The sequence below is a fragment of the Acaromyces ingoldii genome, assembly GCF_003144295.1.
Source record: "Acaromyces ingoldii strain MCA 4198 unplaced genomic scaffold FA10scaffold_6, whole genome shotgun sequence".
NCBI lineage: Eukaryota > Fungi > Basidiomycota > Exobasidiomycetes > Exobasidiales > Cryptobasidiaceae > Acaromyces > Acaromyces ingoldii.
Genome location: NW_020290252.1, coordinates 53,838 through 72,343, shown reverse-complemented (window position 1 = coordinate 72,343; position 18,506 = coordinate 53,838). Strand labels below are relative to the sequence as shown.

General features: G+C 62.0%; 9 protein-coding genes and 1 non-coding gene across 10 annotated transcripts; 5 read left to right on the top strand and 5 right to left on the bottom strand.

Annotated features, from left to right (window-relative positions):
- Positions 1-1,755: 1,755 nt before the first annotated feature.
- Positions 1,756-2,290, bottom strand: FA10DRAFT_268983 (hypothetical protein). The gene is made up of 2 exons (XM_025522560.1): positions 2,029-2,290; positions 1,756-1,958 (listed from the first exon to the last, which is right to left on the bottom strand). The coding sequence occupies exons 1-2, from the start codon at positions 2,131-2,133 to the stop codon at positions 1,821-1,823; spliced, it is 243 nt and encodes an 80-aa protein (XP_025374851.1). The 5' UTR covers positions 2,134-2,290; the 3' UTR covers positions 1,756-1,820.
- Positions 2,291-2,349: 59 nt separating this feature from the next.
- Positions 2,350-5,187, top strand: FA10DRAFT_303769 (hypothetical protein; the record flags this gene model as incomplete). The annotated part of the gene is made up of 2 exons (XM_025525280.1): positions 2,350-2,385; positions 2,626-5,187. 2 exons carry the CDS (start codon positions 2,350-2,352, stop codon positions 5,107-5,109), a joined length of 2,520 nt encoding a protein of 839 aa, XP_025374850.1. The 3' UTR covers positions 5,110-5,187.
- Positions 5,177-7,205, bottom strand: FA10DRAFT_303768 (carotenoid oxygenase). Its single transcript, XM_025525279.1, has 2 exons — positions 6,765-7,205; positions 5,177-6,689 (listed from the first exon to the last, which is right to left on the bottom strand). Exons 1-2 carry the CDS (start codon positions 6,937-6,939, stop codon positions 5,374-5,376), a joined length of 1,491 nt encoding a protein of 496 aa, XP_025374849.1. The 5' UTR covers positions 6,940-7,205; the 3' UTR covers positions 5,177-5,373.
- A 201-nt stretch (positions 7,206-7,406) lies between these two features.
- Positions 7,407-7,489, bottom strand: FA10DRAFT_t41. Its single transcript has one exon. It is a non-coding gene; the product is annotated as a tRNA-Ile (tRNA).
- A 363-nt stretch (positions 7,490-7,852) lies between these two features.
- On the top strand, positions 7,853-9,034 carry FA10DRAFT_268981 (NAD(P)-binding protein). Its single transcript, XM_025522559.1, has 2 exons — positions 7,853-8,441; positions 8,499-9,034. Exons 1-2 carry the CDS (start codon positions 7,907-7,909, stop codon positions 9,002-9,004), a joined length of 1,041 nt encoding a protein of 346 aa, XP_025374848.1. The 5' UTR covers positions 7,853-7,906; the 3' UTR covers positions 9,005-9,034.
- A 1,626-nt stretch (positions 9,035-10,660) lies between these two features.
- On the bottom strand, positions 10,661-11,485 carry FA10DRAFT_173851 (hypothetical protein). The gene is made up of 5 exons (XM_025518246.1): positions 11,267-11,485; positions 11,133-11,212; positions 10,986-11,068; positions 10,797-10,918; positions 10,661-10,744 (listed from the first exon to the last, which is right to left on the bottom strand). The coding sequence occupies exons 1-5, from the start codon at positions 11,339-11,341 to the stop codon at positions 10,712-10,714; spliced, it is 393 nt and encodes a 130-aa protein (XP_025374847.1). The 5' UTR covers positions 11,342-11,485; the 3' UTR covers positions 10,661-10,711.
- A 315-nt stretch (positions 11,486-11,800) lies between these two features.
- On the top strand, positions 11,801-13,718 carry FA10DRAFT_296347 (hypothetical protein; the record flags this gene model as incomplete). The annotated part of the gene is made up of 3 exons (XM_025524496.1): positions 11,801-11,875; positions 11,933-12,455; positions 12,514-13,718. 3 exons carry the CDS (start codon positions 11,801-11,803, stop codon positions 13,716-13,718), a joined length of 1,803 nt encoding a protein of 600 aa, XP_025374846.1.
- Positions 13,566-14,703, top strand: FA10DRAFT_268979 (hypothetical protein). The gene has a single exon (XM_025522558.1). The coding sequence runs from the start codon at positions 13,863-13,865 to the stop codon at positions 14,490-14,492; it is 630 nt and encodes a 209-aa protein (XP_025374845.1). The 5' UTR covers positions 13,566-13,862; the 3' UTR covers positions 14,493-14,703.
- On the bottom strand, positions 14,701-16,484 carry FA10DRAFT_233861 (hypothetical protein; the record flags this gene model as incomplete). Its single annotated transcript, XM_025518964.1, has 3 exons — positions 14,701-14,826; positions 14,894-15,513; positions 15,575-16,484. 3 exons carry the CDS (start codon positions 16,482-16,484, stop codon positions 14,701-14,703), a joined length of 1,656 nt encoding a protein of 551 aa, XP_025374844.1.
- A 308-nt stretch (positions 16,485-16,792) lies between these two features.
- Positions 16,793-18,462, top strand: FA10DRAFT_173819 (hypothetical protein). Its single transcript, XM_025518245.1, has one exon. The coding sequence runs from the start codon at positions 17,024-17,026 to the stop codon at positions 18,314-18,316; it is 1,293 nt and encodes a 430-aa protein (XP_025374843.1). The 5' UTR covers positions 16,793-17,023; the 3' UTR covers positions 18,317-18,462.
- Positions 18,463-18,506: the final 44 nt, after the last annotated feature.

Here is an 18,506-nt window from a genome sequence, read left to right as displayed (position 1 = left end):
GCAGGCCGCAGCAGCCACACACCAGCAGCAGCAGCCACCGTCGTCGAGCCGGGGGCAGGGCGGCGCAGGAGGCAAGCCCCGCCGCGGCGGCTTCAGCAGCGGCCAGCCACGGGGCAGCTATGCCAAGGAGCGCGGCGGCGAGCGGCCCCCCTGCACCTTCTTTGCCGTTGGCCGATGCCGGCGCAACGACGAGTGCCTCTTCCCCCACATCCTCCCCGACGGCACCGATGCACGGCCGCTGCAGGCGCAGCAGCGGCAGGCGTATGCGGCCGCGACACAGCAGGCGCAGGCGCAGCAGCAACAGCAGCAGCAGCAGCAGCAGCAGCAGCAGCAGCAACAACAACAACAATTTGAGGGCAAGTTTGACGGCAACGCCGCGGCGATTGCTGCCTCGCGGCCCATCTCCTCGTCGCAGAGTGCTGCTGCCAGCAAGCGCAACACGACCGACAACATAGCCAGTGACAGCAGCAGCAGCAGCAACAACAACACCCCTCCGGCCTCGGCACCGACGGGCCCCCAGGCAGCAGCCAAGCGCCACGAGTCGTCGTCGTCGTCAGCGGCGGCGGCTACTGCCACTGCGGCGACGCCAGAGCGGTCCGAGACACCGCCCACGGCGCCATCTAAGACGGCCTCGGGGCCTGGTTCGGCCGCTGGCTCGGCAGGCGCAGGTGCAAGCTCAAATGCAGGCGCGGGTGCAAAGGCATCCAACGGACCCGTGAGGTCGGCGCCGTCCAAGACGAGCACCCAGGCGGCCAAGGCGCAGCAGCAGCAGGCCGCCGCTGCCAAGAAGGCGTCGCAGCGTGTGCCCACCGTCAGCGACTTTCCTGCGCTGCCCAACGGCCACGTCGCCCCTGCTGCTGCGACGGCCAGCGCCTCGACGCCAGCCTCGCCCTCGCTCGCCGCCTCCGAGTCGGCGTCTGCCACCGGTGCCAAGGTCAACTTCTCGGCCATCCTCTCGGCCCCCGCCCCAGCCAAGCCGGCACCAGCACCGTCGCCTGCCGCTGCTAATGCTGCCGCTGCTGCGTCGCCTGTCTCGGCCGAAGACAAGGACGCGGCGGCCGCAGAGAACAAGGACAAGCCGGCCGACGCTGCAGCGCCGTCATCGTCGTCGAAGCACGAGGGCAAGGCCACCAAGCAGCCAAAGGCCAACGGCGGCCCAGCCAAGGCGCACGCGAAAAAGGCACAGAACCAGAACCAGAACCAGGCACAGAACCAGGCACAGAACCAGACACAGACGCAGGGCCAGGGCCAGCAGCAGGCGACGGCCAAGAGCAGCGCCGAGGCTGCGGCCGACGACGACTTCCAGGTCGTCAAGAGCAAGAACCACCACCATCACCATCAGCAGCAGCAACAGCACCACCACAAGCGGCCTGATGGCAGCAAGTCCTATGCCGCCCAGGCAAAGGCCGTCGCTGCATGAATGCGCCACACCCAAAATTGGCCCGTCGATTGGGCCCCCCTTTCTCTCTTCTTCTTTCTTCCTTTTCTTTTTTTCCCTCTCAGTTCTTTCTCTCTTCCCTCTCTCGTACATGGTCCGCCGACAGGCCAGCTTCATTGGCTGGACGGCGGTCGACTTCTTCTTTGGGCTCGCCCTCGTATTCAGTCCACATACACACATCCTCGGGCCACCTCCCACACACGATCTCCGGCTTCTCACATACTAGCGGTCTCACACAGTCCAGGCCGTTTCCCTGGCCCCCTCTCTCCAGGCTTATCCCCCTCATTTCATACGTGTGTACATTCAATCGAATGCATGGGCGGCAGGGAGAACATGACGTCTGAGTGACCTTGACACTGATCGCGCTGCCTTTGTGTGTGCTTCAGCGCCGCCGTGTCTGGCCGGGACAGAAGATGGGGCCGGCGCCGTCCTGCGCGACGAGGGGCGCCGTGGAGCCATCGACGTTCCAGCACTTGCTCGGATCGTGCTGCCCGCCCGTGCAGCAGCCCCTGCCTTGCGACTGCTCGAGCGCACAGTCAATCAATGTTAGTTAGGATACTGTATTGGAAGTAAGAAGAGGACCGGCTCACGTCGTATGGCGGGCCTACGCCGTCGTCTTCTGCGAGACCGCGGGCGGAGAGCGTGGCCGTGTGTGCAAGCAGCAGGACGAACGCAAGGCGCAGCGTCGGCCTCATCGTGGGAGTGTCTTCTTGGAGAGCGCGTTCTCTGAGAGTGTGATTCTTTGAGTGTGCCACCCCTTGAAAGTGCAATCTCCTGAAAGTGATCCTTTGAGAGTGGTCCTTCGAGAGTGATCTTTTGACAGAGCGTGATTGTATGACAACGACAAAGAGGAATACATTACAATGCAGCAGTGCACAGTGCAGGCCACGGTGCAACAATGAGCGCGAACAATGGAGAGAGAGAGGCGCAAGCGCGACAGGAGCCACGTGGGTCGACAAGTTGGAAAAATCCCACGTGAAGTTGCGCGTCTGGTCGCGCCCGCCACGGGGAGGAGAGGACGAAAGGGAAATTGACATAGCAGGGCCTTTGGGACGGGTTCCTTGGACGGACGGCCAGGCGCGTGCGCGCGACAGACAGACACACAGACATACAGAGAGCGACACTGACGATGACGACCTGAACAACACACGTCGCGCTGTCTCCCCATGTCGTCGTTTGATCCGCAGCAGCACCAGCAGCTTCCTCACCAGCAGCATCAGCACCAGCAGCACCAGCAGCAGCACCAGTCCAGCCTCATGGACGCGTTCCCGAGCAACGGCGGCGGCGACGGCGGCGGCGTCGGCGCGAGCTTCTACCACGCGCCGTCGGCTGCCTTTGCCAACTTTGCCTCCATGGCCTTTGCATCGGGCAGTGGCAGCGGCCACCAGCACATGGGCAATGGTAGCAACGACGCCGTCGCCATGCCGTTTGCCCAGCTGCCCGCGCACGTCGACGCCGGCATGGCAGGGTACGAGGACGAGGAGGGGGACGAGGACGAGGAGGAAGACGACGAGGACGACGATGAGGAAGGAGGCGGCAGGCCGGACGGAGCAGCACACCGCGGCAGCAGCAGCAGCAGCAGCCAGCAAGGAGGAGGAGCAGCAGCAGCCGCCGGCGCAGGGAGCTGCTTCCAGTGCCCCTACTGCGAGAAGCGGTACACGGGCAAGCACGCGCGCAGCATCTGGCGGCGGCACCTCCAGGACAAGCACGCCATCCCGCTCAGCCAGCAGCCGCGGCGGACCCGGTGGGACGGCGACATGAATCGGCCCAAGAATGCCGAGGAGCGGCGGCAGCGCATGCTCGAGAGCAAGCGGCGGTGGGCGCGCAAGAAGCGCCTTGCCGAAAAGGGCCTTACTGCACCGACGACGGACGACGACGACGACGAGGGTGGTGGTCAGAGTGCCGTCCGGCCAGCAGCGCCCTCGCAGAGCAGCCGTCGTGCGCGGGCCTCGTCGCACTCGGTGGCGCAGGCTCATGCTCATGCTCAGGCACCGCAGCTGCTGCCACCACAGCAGTCACAACAACAACAGTCGCAGCAACAGGCACAGCAACAGCATCAACAACAGCAGCCACAGACACAGACACAGCCAATGATGCCTGCGTTCTTCGAGGCCGGCGGCTTCCCCACGATGCCCCTCGCCAGCGCCGCCGCCGTCGCAGGCCCGCGCTCGGCATGGCCATCGGCCGAGAGCTCCCTCGCAGCGGCGCGCGACTTTGGCCGGCCACACGACGCCGTGGCCATGATGGCCAACATCGCATCGCCGCGCCAGGCCCTCGCCCAGCTCGACGGCAACCAGGGCGTGGCCTCGTCGCGCTTCATCAAGATCAAGGACGAGACGCGCGCCGTGTACGACAAGCAGCAGCAGTCGCAGCAACAGCAGGCGCAGCAGGCGCATACACAGCAGTCGCAGCATCCGTCGCAGCACAAGACGCCCGTCAACCGCTTCAGCCAGCTGTATCCCACGCCGCCGTCGATGGGAAGCGGCAGCGGCAGCGGCGACTCGCTGCGCTTCTCCCTCGACGGCTTCTTTTCCTCGACGCCCCGCCAGCACGTGTCTGGGCAGCACCAGCAGCAACAGAGGGGCAAGCACAGCCAGCCGCTGCTGTCGCCGCCGACATCGACGCACGCCGAGAGCAGCCCGTCGAATGCCAAGCACAATCCCTTTTCCCTCGACCGGCACCGCGTCTCGCCGCGTGCTGCCGCTGCTGCTGCTGCTGCTGCCTCGGCAGCGGCGACTACGACTGCCTCGCCTGTGCGTGCCGGCCTGGCCGCGCACTCGCCCGTGCGAAGCAACAAGCGCGGCAGCCCCACGGCCAGGCGCCTGCCCCCGCTCATGCGCACCCCGCTCTTTGGCGGTGGCGGCGGCGGGACAAGCACCGACGCCTCGCCGCTCGCGCTCAACCGTGCCTTTGGCGGCGCAAGGAGCAGGCCCCAGCGCGCCAAGGTCGAGACGCCGACCGAGGACCACATGGAGCGCATGCTCGGCTTCACCCCCATCAAGGCCCGCCAGCCCACGCCGCGGCGCAAGGAGAGCAGCGAGCGCCACCAGGTCAGCCGTGCCGGTGCCGGTGCCGGTGGCGATCCCTCGAGCGACGACGGCAGCAACAACAACGGCGACAGTGGCGAAAGCAGCGGCGGCGGCGATAACGAGGGCCTGCCCGCCCTCTTTTCCTCGCCCGCCCACCCGAACCTGACGCAGAGCCTCGGCCTGGCCCCACACCGCTCTGGCCTCGCCTCGATCAACGCCACGCCCTTTGCCAAGCTCCAGCCGCTGCTCGGCCACTCGCTCGGCGCCTCGTCGCTCCAGTGGCCCGACAGCGTCGTCCGTCCGTCCATGTACCGCCGCGCCGACGACGACGACGACGGCCTCAGTCTTGGTGATGACGACGACGACGACGATGACGATGACGGCCCACCGCAGGGCGGCGATGGCAGCCCTGCCCGCAAGCGCAGCCGCGTGTCTTCGAAGCCAGCCGTGGCTTCCTCGACGATGACGACGCCCAGACGACTTGGCCCCCTAGCCTCGCCCACCTTCTCGTCCTCGTCCTCGTCCCTCTCGTCGTCCAAGTGGCTCAAGCTCCGCGCCGACGACCTCGCCGCGAGCTCCTCCGCCGACGACAACGGCCACCTAGCCCCGCGGCCCGCCCTGGCCGAGCGACGCGCCAACTGACCATGACTCGAACCCCCGAACCTCTGAACGTGAACCCGAACCCACACCCTGTACATGAATAGACTTTGCACGCGCTCCATTGTATTCTCATAGATTCGTCATTTTCGTTTGGACTGAGCTGAGAGACTGAGAGGGGGTGTTCAAGGGACAAGGAGAGGAGTCAAGACGGGAAAACCTAAGTGAATGTGCTGAGAGAAGATGCTGAAATAAGAAGATGAGAGAAGAAGATACAAGGAGATACAAGGACAGAAGAAGGGAGGAAGATCACGACTGGAACACGCCGTGGAAGCCATTGGGGAACACGGTGGCCAGGTCGGCGCTCGCGACGGGCTCGAGCGACGCGGCATCGAGAATGACGAGCCGGCTTGACTGCGACGCCACGTCGAGCACGACGGTGAGGAGCGCGCCGTCGTCTTCGCGCCCGCTCGGTCCCGGCACAAAGATGGGCTCGCCGGGCACCTGCCCTTCCTGGCGCCACACGCGCGTCTCGCGCGTCTCCATGTCGAGCCGGACGATTGCGTCGACAAACATGGTGCGCGACGCGGGTGCATCGGTGCGGTGGACCCCATAGGCGTACCGCGCTGCGCGCCACTGATGCGCCGGGTGCACGCACGGCAGCTCGATGTTGATGGCCGTCACGCTTACTGTGGCCTCGTTAATATGACCACCCTTGAGAGGCAGGCGCACGCGCGTGTAGCGCGGCTCGGGCGCCGTCGCTGCGTCAAACGCGCGCATATTGGCCACACGCAGCGTGTTCAGCACCTCGGTGTCGGCATACGTGGCCAAGTCGAGCACGATGCTGCTGCCCTCGTCGTCGTCAAAGGCGTTGATGTGGTGGAAGGCGAAAAAGGCGTCGGACTGCACGCGCGCCACCCGCTGGCCCGTGGCGCGGTCAAAGACGTAGTGCAGCGTTCGCCGCTTCGGGTCCCACTTGCCCAGCCCGTCGAGGCAGTTGCCCTGCCACAGAATGTCGAGCCCGTAATGCTTGTAGTCGGCCTGCCAGATGGTCAGCACCACGTGCTTGGCCGTCGCCGCGAGCGAGTGGAGGTAGGCCGGCGGCGCATCGGTTATCGTCGCAAGGACGCGGGCGCCCCTCGCATCGTCCGACGCAAAGTGGAACAGCGTGTACTTTGGCCGGGGACCCAGCGCCAGCACGTAATTGTACGTCGTGCCATCCATCGTCGCTCCGTGGGCCGCCGAGAGGGGCCCGTTGAGCTCGGGCAGCATCGACGCGTACGTTGTTGCCTCTAGCGGCTCCAGCGTGACCGGATCCAGGCGTTGGAGCAGATTGGCGTCGGTCTGGGCTGTAAGACTCTTGCTGCCGGTGTTGAGGACGACATTGACGTTGACGTCGCTCGGCTCCCGCTTGCTGCCCGTCTCGAGGGCCGTCTTGAAGGCGACAAAGAATTTTGAAAAGAGGCGCTGGCACGGGTCCGGCGGCTGCGCAAACGTCACCGCCGACGAGCGCCCAAGCTTGCGTTCCTTTTCAATCTGAACTGCACACGACTCGCGCGAGCGGTACTTGACCGTCTGGTCCTTGGCCGAAATAGAAAAGCGGTGGTTGAGGCCCTTTCCGTCGACTGCGACATCGCCGTCAGCTTTGCCTGCTTTGCTTTGCCTTTTGCTTTGCCTTTTGCGAAAGTGAAATAACTCACACCAGTGCGAGATGGCCCGCTTGTCTACCTCGAAGCGGCCGGGGCCCGTGCGATAGAGGACGCCGTCGACGTAGCTGGGAATCGTCCCTTTAACGGTCAAGGCCCTCTCCTCGGGCTGTTCGTGGCACGTATAGAAGCCGGCTGCTGCACCTCTGCTTTCCTTTTCGCCGCTCATGGTGCCTGCTGGAGCTCCCAATCTGCCCTGCTAGATCCCCTCCTTTATAAACACACCCACAATCGGGACCCGCATGACACCTGCCCTGAATGCTGGGGAGAAGCTAGCGCAGACGCGGGAATCGGGCATATACGCGCCAGGAACCGACTTGCTGCCGGCCACGGTGGCTTGCGCCGGGGCACCATCGCGGTGGTTCATAGAGGTAAACCTACCGATCAGCTGCCGGTCAGAGGGAGCAGAATCGAGCAGCAGAGGATACATATCGTTGCGGGGCAGACCCGGGGCAGACCCGTGGGGATGGCGTTGCAATCGATTATGTAAGCGGCTAAAAATTTCTGACGCCGCGTCCACTTCCTCCTCGCACAGAACTTCTTCGCAGCGCCTCGGTTGCACTCACCACGACTCTGCATGCACAATGAACCTTGTTTGCGCAGGCAAAAGCTGGCCAAAAAAGCAGAGACTGCTGCTGCTCACGGCAGGGCTCGAACCTGCGACCTTGGACTCTTCTCCTTGTATCAGATCCACGAGCTTCCGACTGCACCACGCGAGCAATCAGATGACTGTGCCGGCTGCTTGAGGGCTCTTCTCTAGCCAAGATGCCAGAGGTCGAACGAGTGTCCAGAGAGCAGAAAAGGACTAGCTTAGGTCAGCCTTTAAGCATGAGCATCTGCCCTCGCGAGATTGAATGAGTCCCAGCGGGCCCAGTAGCAGGCACTGCTCTCTGGCACGAGTGGTTATCAGAAGCACGCCATGAAGCGATGACAACCGGAGCAAGCACCGACCTCGAAGCTGTAAAACCCGAGGATAAGCCCTCGAGCGAGAAGCGCAAAAGCATCTCGTCCCGACTAGGAAGATCGCGTTTTCTTCTTGGTGGAGGAGCGGCTAGATCCGACGTCGCTTAACGCCGCGCATGCCTATATCTCAAGCATGCGCGCGATGGCCGACGATCTGGTAAAGAGCATCTACCATGGCGAGCCCCTCCTTTCCCAAGCCAAGGTTTCCCCAGGGATCAACCGTTCTCGTCACGGGCGCCACGGGCTTCGTCGGGTCCAATGTCGCCACCGAGCTCCTCCTGGCCGGGTTCAAGGTGCGCGCCGTGACGCGTAACGCCGGACGCGCGCAGTCCCTCAAGCAACAACTCGAGTCGCAGTACGGCTCCGGCACGTTTGAGATCGTCGAGGTGGCCGAGCCCTCGGCTCCCGGTGCACTCGATGCAGCGGTCCAAGGCGTCTCGGGCATCGTGCACACGGCCACGGATGCTTCCATGTCGACGGACCCCGATGCAGTCATCGAAGCCGTCGTGAGCTTCAACAATGGTCTCTTGGAAGCGGCAGCCAAGAACGAAAGTGTCAAGTCAGTGGTCCTGACCTCATCCAGTGTGGCCGCTTTCAGCAAAACGGGCCAGCAGCCGATTATTGCAGGCGAGCAAACGTACCAAGACGACATCGTCAAGCTCGTCTACAGCTTGAAAGACGACGATCCCTTCAAGGCGCCTGCGGTGTGTGAGTCTTGCTGCTGCTTCACAAGAGTCGTATGGGTGAACTGAGGATCTCTTGCAGACATGGCGAGCAAGGTCAAGGGTGAGCAGGCCGCCTGGGCCTTTGCCAAGGACAAGGTCTTTGCTTTCAACACTGTCCTCCCCGACTGGGTGACTGGCGTGCCGACCAATCCGGACAAGACACCGCTCTATACGACCTACGGCTGGCTTCGCGAATTTGCGCAGGGCACCTATGGTCCCCACACGGCCCTCTACCAGTTCCTCAACCCGCCGGGCTTCTACAATGATGTGCGTGATGTGGCCCGTGCCCATGTCGCTGCCCTCGTGGCCGACGAGATCAAGGACCAGCGTATATATGCCATGACGGAGCTCTGGTCCATCGAGGAGCTTGCCCGCGCGATCCAAAAGGCCAAGCCCCACCTGCCACTCCCCGACTACCAGGATTCTAAGCCCAAGACCGACATCCGTGTCCCCAATCAGGCCTTTAAGGATCTGCTCAAGCGCTACTATGGCAAGCCCCCCACCTCGCTCGATGAGACGGTGGCCGCTACCATTTCTGATCTGTAATTTATCGTCTCTGAAATTTAGTAGCTGGACTGAGCCCTGCCTCGAAGCCGCTTGCCGTACACATAGATGAAGAGGGCCAACAAGGGCGAGCAGGCTGTTCCTTTTTTTCGACGCGTGGCAAATTGAACCAAGCCGTGCGCAAAGACGAAAAAGAGGCGAAGTCAGCTGGAGCACCTCTGTCCGTTCCTCTTGCTTCTTCAGGACCACCTCTCCACTCACCTTCTCGTCAATGGCTACCTCGTCGTCGTCCTCCTGCTCGAATAGAGGACTCTATTTCCTACGTCTGCCCTACATTTTAGTACAAGAGCACATCACAGATGGTGGCAGAAGGCAGCTGTACTGATATTGCCCCCCGACGCCCGATGTCATTTGAACAGTTGTCATGCTTAAGCTGGCCAAGGGCCAGACAGTCACTTTCGCAGAGCTCGTTTCGCTCTGGCACCCCCTCCACCTACGATAAGCAAGGCGCGTACCTGGATCTAATTATTAGGAACGGTGTGGTTGTAGGTCAATACAACGGCTGCGCCTATGGAGCCAAGGGTCATTATTGTCGGTCATGTCCGTCATGTGTCGCCCATGTCACTATTAAAAGTAGTCAGGCCCAGCGGCTGGACGCTCTTTGATGTTTCAGGTTCGAGCGTTTTGAAAAGATCCTATAAGAAGCGCGCATCAACGACGCCTCTCTTTGCGAGGTGAGTGATCTTTATAGTCACAAATGTGGCACGGCAAGAAGGAGGGCCGATTGATGCAGGAATGAATAAATATTCTCAAGGGACACGCGAGGCAAAATTCAGATTGCAGAGAGAAGAAGCAAGCAGACTGACAGCCGTCCTTTTTCTACAGTACGAGGTCAAGCTTGCCGGCCACGACGCTCCACACGATGAGCTCTTAACACAATTAAGCCGTCCAAATTCAAGTAGCAGTCGTTATTGGCCTTTGACTTCCTCTCGATTGGTTGTCGCTTGCCACTATTGTTTAAGATCAGCTTTGATTATAGAGCTAATTTGTATGTGGTGAGCCATCTGAACGGACTTGCAGTGTTGACGCACAATCACGACAGGGTGAGTGAATGTTTCCTTTAGCCGGAGATTTGCAGTGCTTTTTCTCTTGGTCTAGCTCTCCTTAGTGGCTGCAGGCAGCACACAATCTTGGCGCGCGTCGCCCATCTGACAGGAGAGGCTTTTAGATTTAATTTCTCTAGTCAAAATTTGCCTCTTCCAATGTCGCGGTGCTGAAAATGTCTTCCTTTCCAAGTCACCCGAGAAGAAGGCGACCGATGCAGCAGCTTCGAAAGAGCCTACAGCAATGTAAAGAAGCTCGAAGGCAATGATTCTCCAACCAATCCGAATTCATGGCAGCTCCTCTGTTAGTGACGCTCTCAGCAACGACGTTCGAGAAGCCCAATGCCGGCCAAAGCTGGTCGAAGTTCGCCTCCGGAAAGCGTGGACAAGAGGTCGCGACTCTCTCGAAAAAGGGAGTCTATCGCTTTTACGAGCTTCAGCGTTGGGTAAGAGGGGCAGGTCCTCCACTTTTCCCCCGCGCGCATTTTTGTCTAACTAACCAACCAGGACTCAGGCGCCGACAATACTGGATGCATCGGAGGTGAGGGAGAGAGGGTATGTCATCGTCTCAATTGAAGCGTCATTGTGGTTTGAGATCAGCTGGTACGAATCTACGGTGGGGAAAGACAATTCCCTATCCGAGCAATTATTGAATTTTTCCTTTCATGCTCTTGCACACCTATGACTGGAGCGGTGAGCTGCAGACGGAGCAACGAGGCTGAGCAACGCACCTGGAAGAAGACAAATTTGCCTTGCGCGTCGGTCAGGTCGGGCATCACCGTGGCCGAGCCATAGTCATCGACGGTGTACCACCACGACGTAGGGAGGTAGCTGTGGGCCTTGCAATAGCTGACTGTAGTGGGGCGCGGGAAATTGAGATCATCCCGTGATGCGCTAGAGATAGACGACCGCACACTCACGAGCCGTCCTGCCTTGGTCGTACAGGACTGTGACCTTGACCGGAGTCGACCATCCTAGCTTGCCCTGGGCGAGGCTTTCGGTGCTGGACCACCGACGTGGACCCATGTCTGAGTCTTGCTGTCCCGCATGACGTGCCCCTCACTCACGTTTTCGCTCTGCCATCCAGGATGGGCGCTCCCACCGCAAGTCCGTTAGAGATGAAGAGGGCCAACAGCGCGGAGAGGTTCTTGGTCACAGGTCAGCGCTGCGCTCCTCGTCCACTCACAAGGAGCAATCTTACCTTGAAGCGAAATGCTGGCATCATGACGGCGGTGGATGTGGCTGTCAGGATGTCGTGGTCTAAAGACGGGTCCATAGGCAACACTTCACACCGAGGTCGCCTATCTCAGCAGCCTTGCACATTTGGACCCTCCATCTCGGCAATCTATTCATATGGCTAGAGCAGAAAGCTCCGCCGCCCCTTGGCGGATTAACCCCAAGTGCGCATGCTTCAGGACGTGTTCCAGGCACACAAGGTGATGAAAGGCCGCACCTCACGCTGATGACCTGGCGACCGCCTGCAGCTGAGTAGAGTTGGCCAAAGGCACCACTCTACAAGAGGGCAGAGACCCCCCGCGTCAAAATGAGCGGAGAAAGTCGCGAATATGCCCTCGCGCAAAGCCGAAAAAGCCTGCAGCCCAAAAATGATAAATTTGGACAGAGAGAGGAAAAAGTCAAAAAGGTCGAGATGCGTCGCATCGTCGCCTAGATTATTTCTGACCACCACCGGCACACGTCTGACAGGCACACGTCTGACAGGCACCCGTCTGACTGGATGGAGCACTCGGCGAAGCGGCGCAAGCGGTTCGTGCGGAGCAAGAACGGGTGTCTGACCTGTCGTCAGCGCAAGGTGTGTGTGTGTGTGTACCCATACGTGGCAGCGTGGATTCACTGACTGGTTGGGCAGGTCAAGTGCGACGAGCGCCGGCCCGTCTGCGATCGATGCGAGGCCGAGGAGCGCCAGTGCCTGGGCTTTTCGGGCCCGCCAAGGCCCAAGATCGCCGAGTTAATGGCCCCTCAGGCACCGTCGGAGGGATCACGGACGAGCCATTCACCACAGTGGAGCAGCGAGGCGCCGCTGAGCGTGCCGAGCACGCCGCTTAGCGCACCGACGCAGCCAGGGCAGCCGCAACCCATGCTGTACCTTGCGCCGGGTGACGCGACATTTGACAGCATCGTTGCCTCGCTCATGACGCCGATGCCGTCCGACGACGACGACGCCTCGCGGCAGCTCCTCGACTGGATGTCGGCCGTCATGATGGAGCAGGCGCCCGTGTCACGAAAGAGCGGCCCCGGCGGCGGCGGCGGCGGCAGCAGCAGCGGCAGTGGCAGCGGTGAAGGTTCAGGCCACGTGCTGCCGGCGACGAACCTGCAGCAGCGCCTGCGCAGCCTGTGCACGTCAGAAGTCCAGCTCGAGGCCGTGTCCCGGTGTGAGTCTAGACTACATGCGCCTTCCAACTAATGATCGCTCACGCGCGCGCATAAAAGTCTTCAACTTTGTCGTCCAGATCTTCCACCTGATCCCCGCCGAGGCGAGCCTGTGGCGCAAGGTGTTTGGCGAGCTGTGCATCGACAGCACCCTCGTCCTCGACCTCGTCACCGCCGTCGGCCTCGTCTCCCTCTCGCTCTCGGGGCCCACGAACCGGCGGCCGGCGGCATACGCCTACCTGTCGCGCTCACTGGCCACGTGGCAGCGGCTCAGTGCGCTCCCTGCGCGCACGGCGCTCCAGACGCTCGAGCTGCTTGCGGGTGCGCTCCTCGTCGGCCACGTCGAGCAGTTTGACAGCGGCGTCGGCCAGCACACCAACGGCTGCATTGCACGTGCCATGCGCGAGGTCCTCGACGTGCTTGCCTCGTCGGCGTCTTCGTCGTCGTCGTCATCATCGTCTTCCTCATCCTCGTCGCCATCACCGTTACCCGTCGACCAGGGCCCCGACTCGCCGTTTCGCTTCCTGGTCCGGCTGCTGCTGTGGTGGGACACGCTGTCGCGGACCATGGGCCCCGGCTCGGCCCCGCTCGACGCCGCGCCCCTCTTTGCCGCCGCCCGGCGCTGGGACTCGGACCCGGCCGAGGGCTGCATGGCGCTGACCCAGTGCGTCTGCAGCTGGCCCCTCGACCTGCTCGAGGCCGTGGCGAGGATCACGCGCGCAGCTCGAAGAGGCAGCGGCAGCGGCGACGACGACGACAAGACGGCCGCGCGGAGCATCGAGAACCAGATCAAGTCCTGCCGGCCCCGGAGCATCACCGAGGACAGCTTCGCCATGGCCGAAAATCGGTACCGCATCTTTGAGGCGCTCCAGGCCGGCGTCGTCGTCTACTTTTGCCGCGTCTTTGGCTTCGAGGGCCGCAGCGAGGCGCAAAAGGTCGTCGGCTTCCTCACCCGCCGCTGGGCCCACGACGAGGGCGGCCGCCAGCGGCGCCAGGCCGAGCGCGGCGCGTGGCAGGAGCGTGCGCCCGACGGCGCCCTCCTCTGGTCCTACCTCCAGGCCGTCTCGGCGCTCGTCGACGCCGACGAGCAGGCCGCCTGCCGCTCGACGCTGCACAACTGGGCCTGCTTTGGCGACTGCGGCGCCATTGCCACGGGCATCGACCTCGTCGAGGCCATCTGGAAGCGCCGGTCCCGCGGCCCGAGCCAGCAGACGTGGGATGACGTGCAGCGCGAGGCCCGGTGGGCGCAGCTTCTGATCTTTTAGCCCTCACGTCATGGCGCGCGCCTCCACCACGCGTCGTCCAAAATTCCGACTGTCGGAATTGGGCGTCGTCGTGCGACGCGCTAGCCTGATTTATGAAAAGGTATAAATAGAGAGAGACAGCCTGTTCCTGACCAAACCCAAACGATGACCTCGACGCCACCCGCACCTGCCGCCCCGCTGGGCATCCGGCGCTTCTACACACAGCACACCGAGCCGCTCGACGTCGAGGTCACGGCCAAGGTGATGACATGCTCGGGCCTCGACCTGACCCTCGCCGAGGCCGGCACCGGTCGGCCCATGTTTGCCGTCGTTGGCAAACTCGCCTTTCTCGGCAACGTCGCCGAGGTCAAGGCCGCCGACGGGGCGCTGCTGTATCGCATATGGCAGAAGCGCGCGGCGCTGCGAAACAAGTACAAGGCCACCCAGGGCTCCAAGCCAAAGACAAAGGCCGAGGAACAGGCCGATGTTCTTTTCCACGCCGAGGGCGGCTATAAGCTCTCGTTTGACCTCGATGTCACCTACCGTTCCTTTGACGAGGGAAAGGAGCAAACGCTCACGCTCAAGACGGGTGTGGTGAGTCGTAGTAGACCCTGCGACGATGAGCTCCCCAGCTCACACGAGGACCATCTACGCAGACAAAGAAAGAGTCACAGATCGTCAAGCCCGACGGAACCGTCATCGCACGCATCACACGGAGTAAGGCGGACATGTGGTGGTGGACCGGTGAGTCGGCTTTTGTTCTATGCAGCTGCCGAGGCAAGCAAGCGAGACTGAATGAAGACACGCGGCAGCAAAGCAACCCTACAATATCCACGTTGCGGCCGGCGTAGACGCCTCGCTCGTCGTCCTCGTCCTCGTGTGCATGCACATGCAGCTCATCGTGTACAAGGCATCGGTGACAGCAGCTGTCAGCTAGAAGATCGAGCGAATTGATTGTAATTGTAATAGTATAGTACATGGGTATGCTTGTAGTACAGTGCTGCTAGGGTGGCGGGGGCAGATGCAGCCGGATGGGCGAGCAGTGGTCCGTGTGGATCTCGCTGCGCGCCACGACATCGTCTGCGAGGACGCTGAGCTGCGTCATGAAGCCAATGGCCATGTGCCACGTCTGTTTGGGTGTCGATGATCAGTGTCAGAAATGGCAAGTTGGGGTGTGATCGTGACTTGAAACTCACCACGTGGCAGTGCAGCGCCCAGATGCCTGGGTTGTCGAGCACGACGCGCACGACGGCCCAGCCGTAGGTGGGGACGAGGAACACGTCGCGCCTCATGGGGTTCACAAACGGCTTGCTGAGGTCCATCGACTCGCCGTGCCGGAACATGCCCTCGCCCGAGCCGAGCAGAAAGGCGTCGTGGCCGTGGAGGTGCAGCGGGTGGTCCGACTCGTCGACGTTGTTGATGATGAGGTCCAGCACCCCGCCCCGGGGCTTTTCAATGACGAACTCCTCGGGCTGGAACTGCTTTCCGTGGCGCATCGAGTCGACCATGTCGGCCAGCGTCGAGCGGCCGTTCCAGCCGGCATTCTCCCAGCTGCTGCCGTTGAGAAAGGCACGGTAGCGGCCCGAGACGGTGAGGGCAAAGTGGATGTTGAGCTTGTCCTGCTCCGTCGAGGGTGGTGGGTCGATGGCCCGGAGCGGGCGCAGATCGGATTGGTCCAGTGTCTGCACCACCTTGCCCGTTAGTTCTTGGACGTGTGACCCACCGCCGCGGTACTCGAGAAGAATGTGCTGGTCCCGCTGCAGGTTTGGATTCTCCATGCCAAACATGTCGTCGAGCAGGTCGGCGTGGAACTTGTCTGGATGCCGTTTGGATGTCAGCGAAAGAGGTCACAATCTGCTCCCAAGTCCATCACTCACACCGCCCTGGTGCTTGGTCCAGCTCGACGACGACGCTGTAGCGCTGGCCGACCATGACATCGACGGCATCCACCTGCCTTGGCTCGACAAGGGTGCCGTCAGCCTCGATGACGGTCATACGGTGGCCCTCGAGGTGGAAGCGAATCGAGGCGAGGGCGCCCGCATTGATGAGCCGGAAGCGGTGGCGTCGACGGCCCTGCAGCGGCATGACTGCTCGGGCAGCCAGCGTTGGCGCGACGCCCTTGCAGAGGCCGCGCCCGTTGATGAGGCCGCAGTCGGGCACTGGCTCGACGCCCATGTCGCCGTTGAAGCCCTCCCTGGTCTCGTAGGTGTGCAGGTAGTGCTTCAGCGGCTCGTCGTACAGGTCGCTGGCTACCAGCACTCGGTCCGTGTCGTACTGCGCCCGCTGCTCGCCCTCGTCGCGGTCGTGTAAGATCATGGGCCCGTGCAGGCCCTCGCTGTACTGCATGGCGGCGTGGGCATGCCACCAATAGGTGCCCGTCGTCTGGACCGTCCATCGATAGGTAAAGGAGGTGCCAGGGGCAATGCCGCAGTCGGTGATGCCAAAGGAGCCGTCCATCTCGTTGGAGCCGCGCTGGGGCTGGCCGTGCCAGTGAATGGCCGTCACGTCGGCCATTTCGTTTGTTACGCGCACCTCGACGACATCGCCCAGGTTGGCCTCGATGAGCGGGCCCGGCGCCATGCCATTGACGACGAGCATCCGGCGTGGCTTGCCGCCGGGCGCCCGGTACGACTCGGTGAGCAGCCAGTCGTAGTGGCGCACCTGCGGAGCAGCATGGAGGTCCCAGTTGGGCGACAGCACATAGTCGGCCTCGACATGCTTGCTTGGCAGGCCCAGCACGGTGACCAGCGACGAGGAGACGAGCAGCAGCAGTAGCAGCGCCAGCATCGTCGCTCTGGCCATCCTCGTGGTGGTTCGTGAGAAGAAAAGGGTCCGTGGTCTCGTGGGAGAGTCCAGATCCACCATCACAGCACGTTGCCCCTCGGTCGAGCCCCTCGGTCGAATCCGCCTCTGCGCTAGAGCAGACGAGCCAAGCCAGAGAGAGAGGGAAAAAAAGGCTCAGGGACGCGGAAAATCAAATTAAGGCTCAGCTAGCGCGTTCGATGGCTTCCGTGCGTGCGGCGGGTCTTTCTTCTCCCCCAGTCACTCTGGCGGGTGGGAGCGAGCTGCACAAGGGAACGTGCTGCCATGTCCGACCAAGACCAGCCAATCGCATGTGCCTGATTTCACCAGCGGCTTTTCCTGGCCTCTTTCGTGGCTGGCCGACGGAATCCTCTCCCGCAGGCTAATACTTAAGTGCCGCCGAGAACGGCGGCCTTGGCTCGTACCTCACCTTTCCTCTACTCTCCCTACCTCTCTACTCCCCTACCCGCCTCTCTTTCTCCCCCTCCCCCCTCTCTCCCTACCTGACACTCCTCTGCGTGAAGATGCAGCTCCTCTCGCTCCTCTCCCTCGCCTCGCTGCCCCTGCTGGCCGCGGCGTCGCCCCTCGACAAGCGCCGCATCACCAGCCAGCCCTTTATCGCGCCTGGCCCCGGCCCCGACAAGCCTTCGCCCAACTATGCCGGCGCAAACAATGGCACTCTGCCGCCCTCGTTCACCGTCCCTGGCCGCTCGTTCGACCGCATCATCCAGATCTGGATGGAGAACACCAACTTTGCCGACGCCCGTGCTCAGGACATCATCCGCAACCTTGAGCCCCAGGGCCTGCTGCTGACAAACTACCACGCTGTCGGCCACCCCTCGGAGCCCAACTACATGGCATCTGTCTACGGCAGCACGTTTGGCATGGGCGACGATGCCTACTACTGGGTGCCCTCCAACGTGACGAGCCTGTTTGACGTCATGGACCTCAACCTGATCTCCTGGGCTTGCTACCAGGAAAACATGCCTACCGACGGCTTCCAAGACCTGAGCTACACGCAGAAGAGCTACGTGGATCCGAATTTCACGTACCAATATTACATGCGCAAACATAATCCGTGCACGTTCCCGCGCGCCAACGCGCCCTACGTCAACAAATCCAAGGCGCAACGCAATCGCAACTTCAACGATTTTGCGGCTGATCTGAATGCTGGAAGACTCCCCCAATGGTCCTTTGTGACCCCCAATATGATTAACGATGCCCACGACACTGGAATCAATTACGGTGCCGAGTTTTTGCAGTACTGGCTTGTGCCCCTGCTCGCCAACAAGAACTTCAACACCGACCGGACGCTCATCGTGCTGACGTTTGACGAAAACGAAGACTACACAAAGGAAAACATTGTCTACACGCTCCTCCTCGGCAACGGCGTGCCCAAGCAGCTGCGCGGTACCAACGACACCACGTTCTACTCGCACTACTCGACCATCAGCACCGTCCAGGCCAACTGGCGCCTCGCCTCGCTGGGCCGAAACGACACCGAGCCAATCATGAACAATGTGTTTGACTGGGTCGCCCGCGAGACGGGCTTCAAGAACACGCCCTTCCCCGCGGGCCAGGCCCAGCCCTACCTCAACGGTGTCGGTGCTGCGTGCGGACCGCTGCAGAGCAAAAAGTGGCACCAGTTCAACGCGCCACCCAACGTGGGCACCATCGGCGCGGGCGGCCGGCCAGCGCATGTCAAGCCCACGCTGAACCTGCTCCAGAAGGACGACGGAACGTGCATCAACAACCCCGCCAACCCCTACACGAGCCAGACCTTCGAGGAGCACTTCCAGGAGCTCGTCCTTCCCTGAATGCTGCCTCCTTCTTCCCACTGACCTGCGCGCTCAGATCTCCGCCGGGAAGACTGGCTTTAATTAAAGCTCAACGTGTTCCTAGCCTACTGTGCCTAGCTTCTCTTTTTTTTTTTTTTGAAATTCCAAAGTCCGTCTAGCGCGTCTCTGTGCTGCATCGTCCCTGGAACGTGCCCTCGTCGGTCCAATA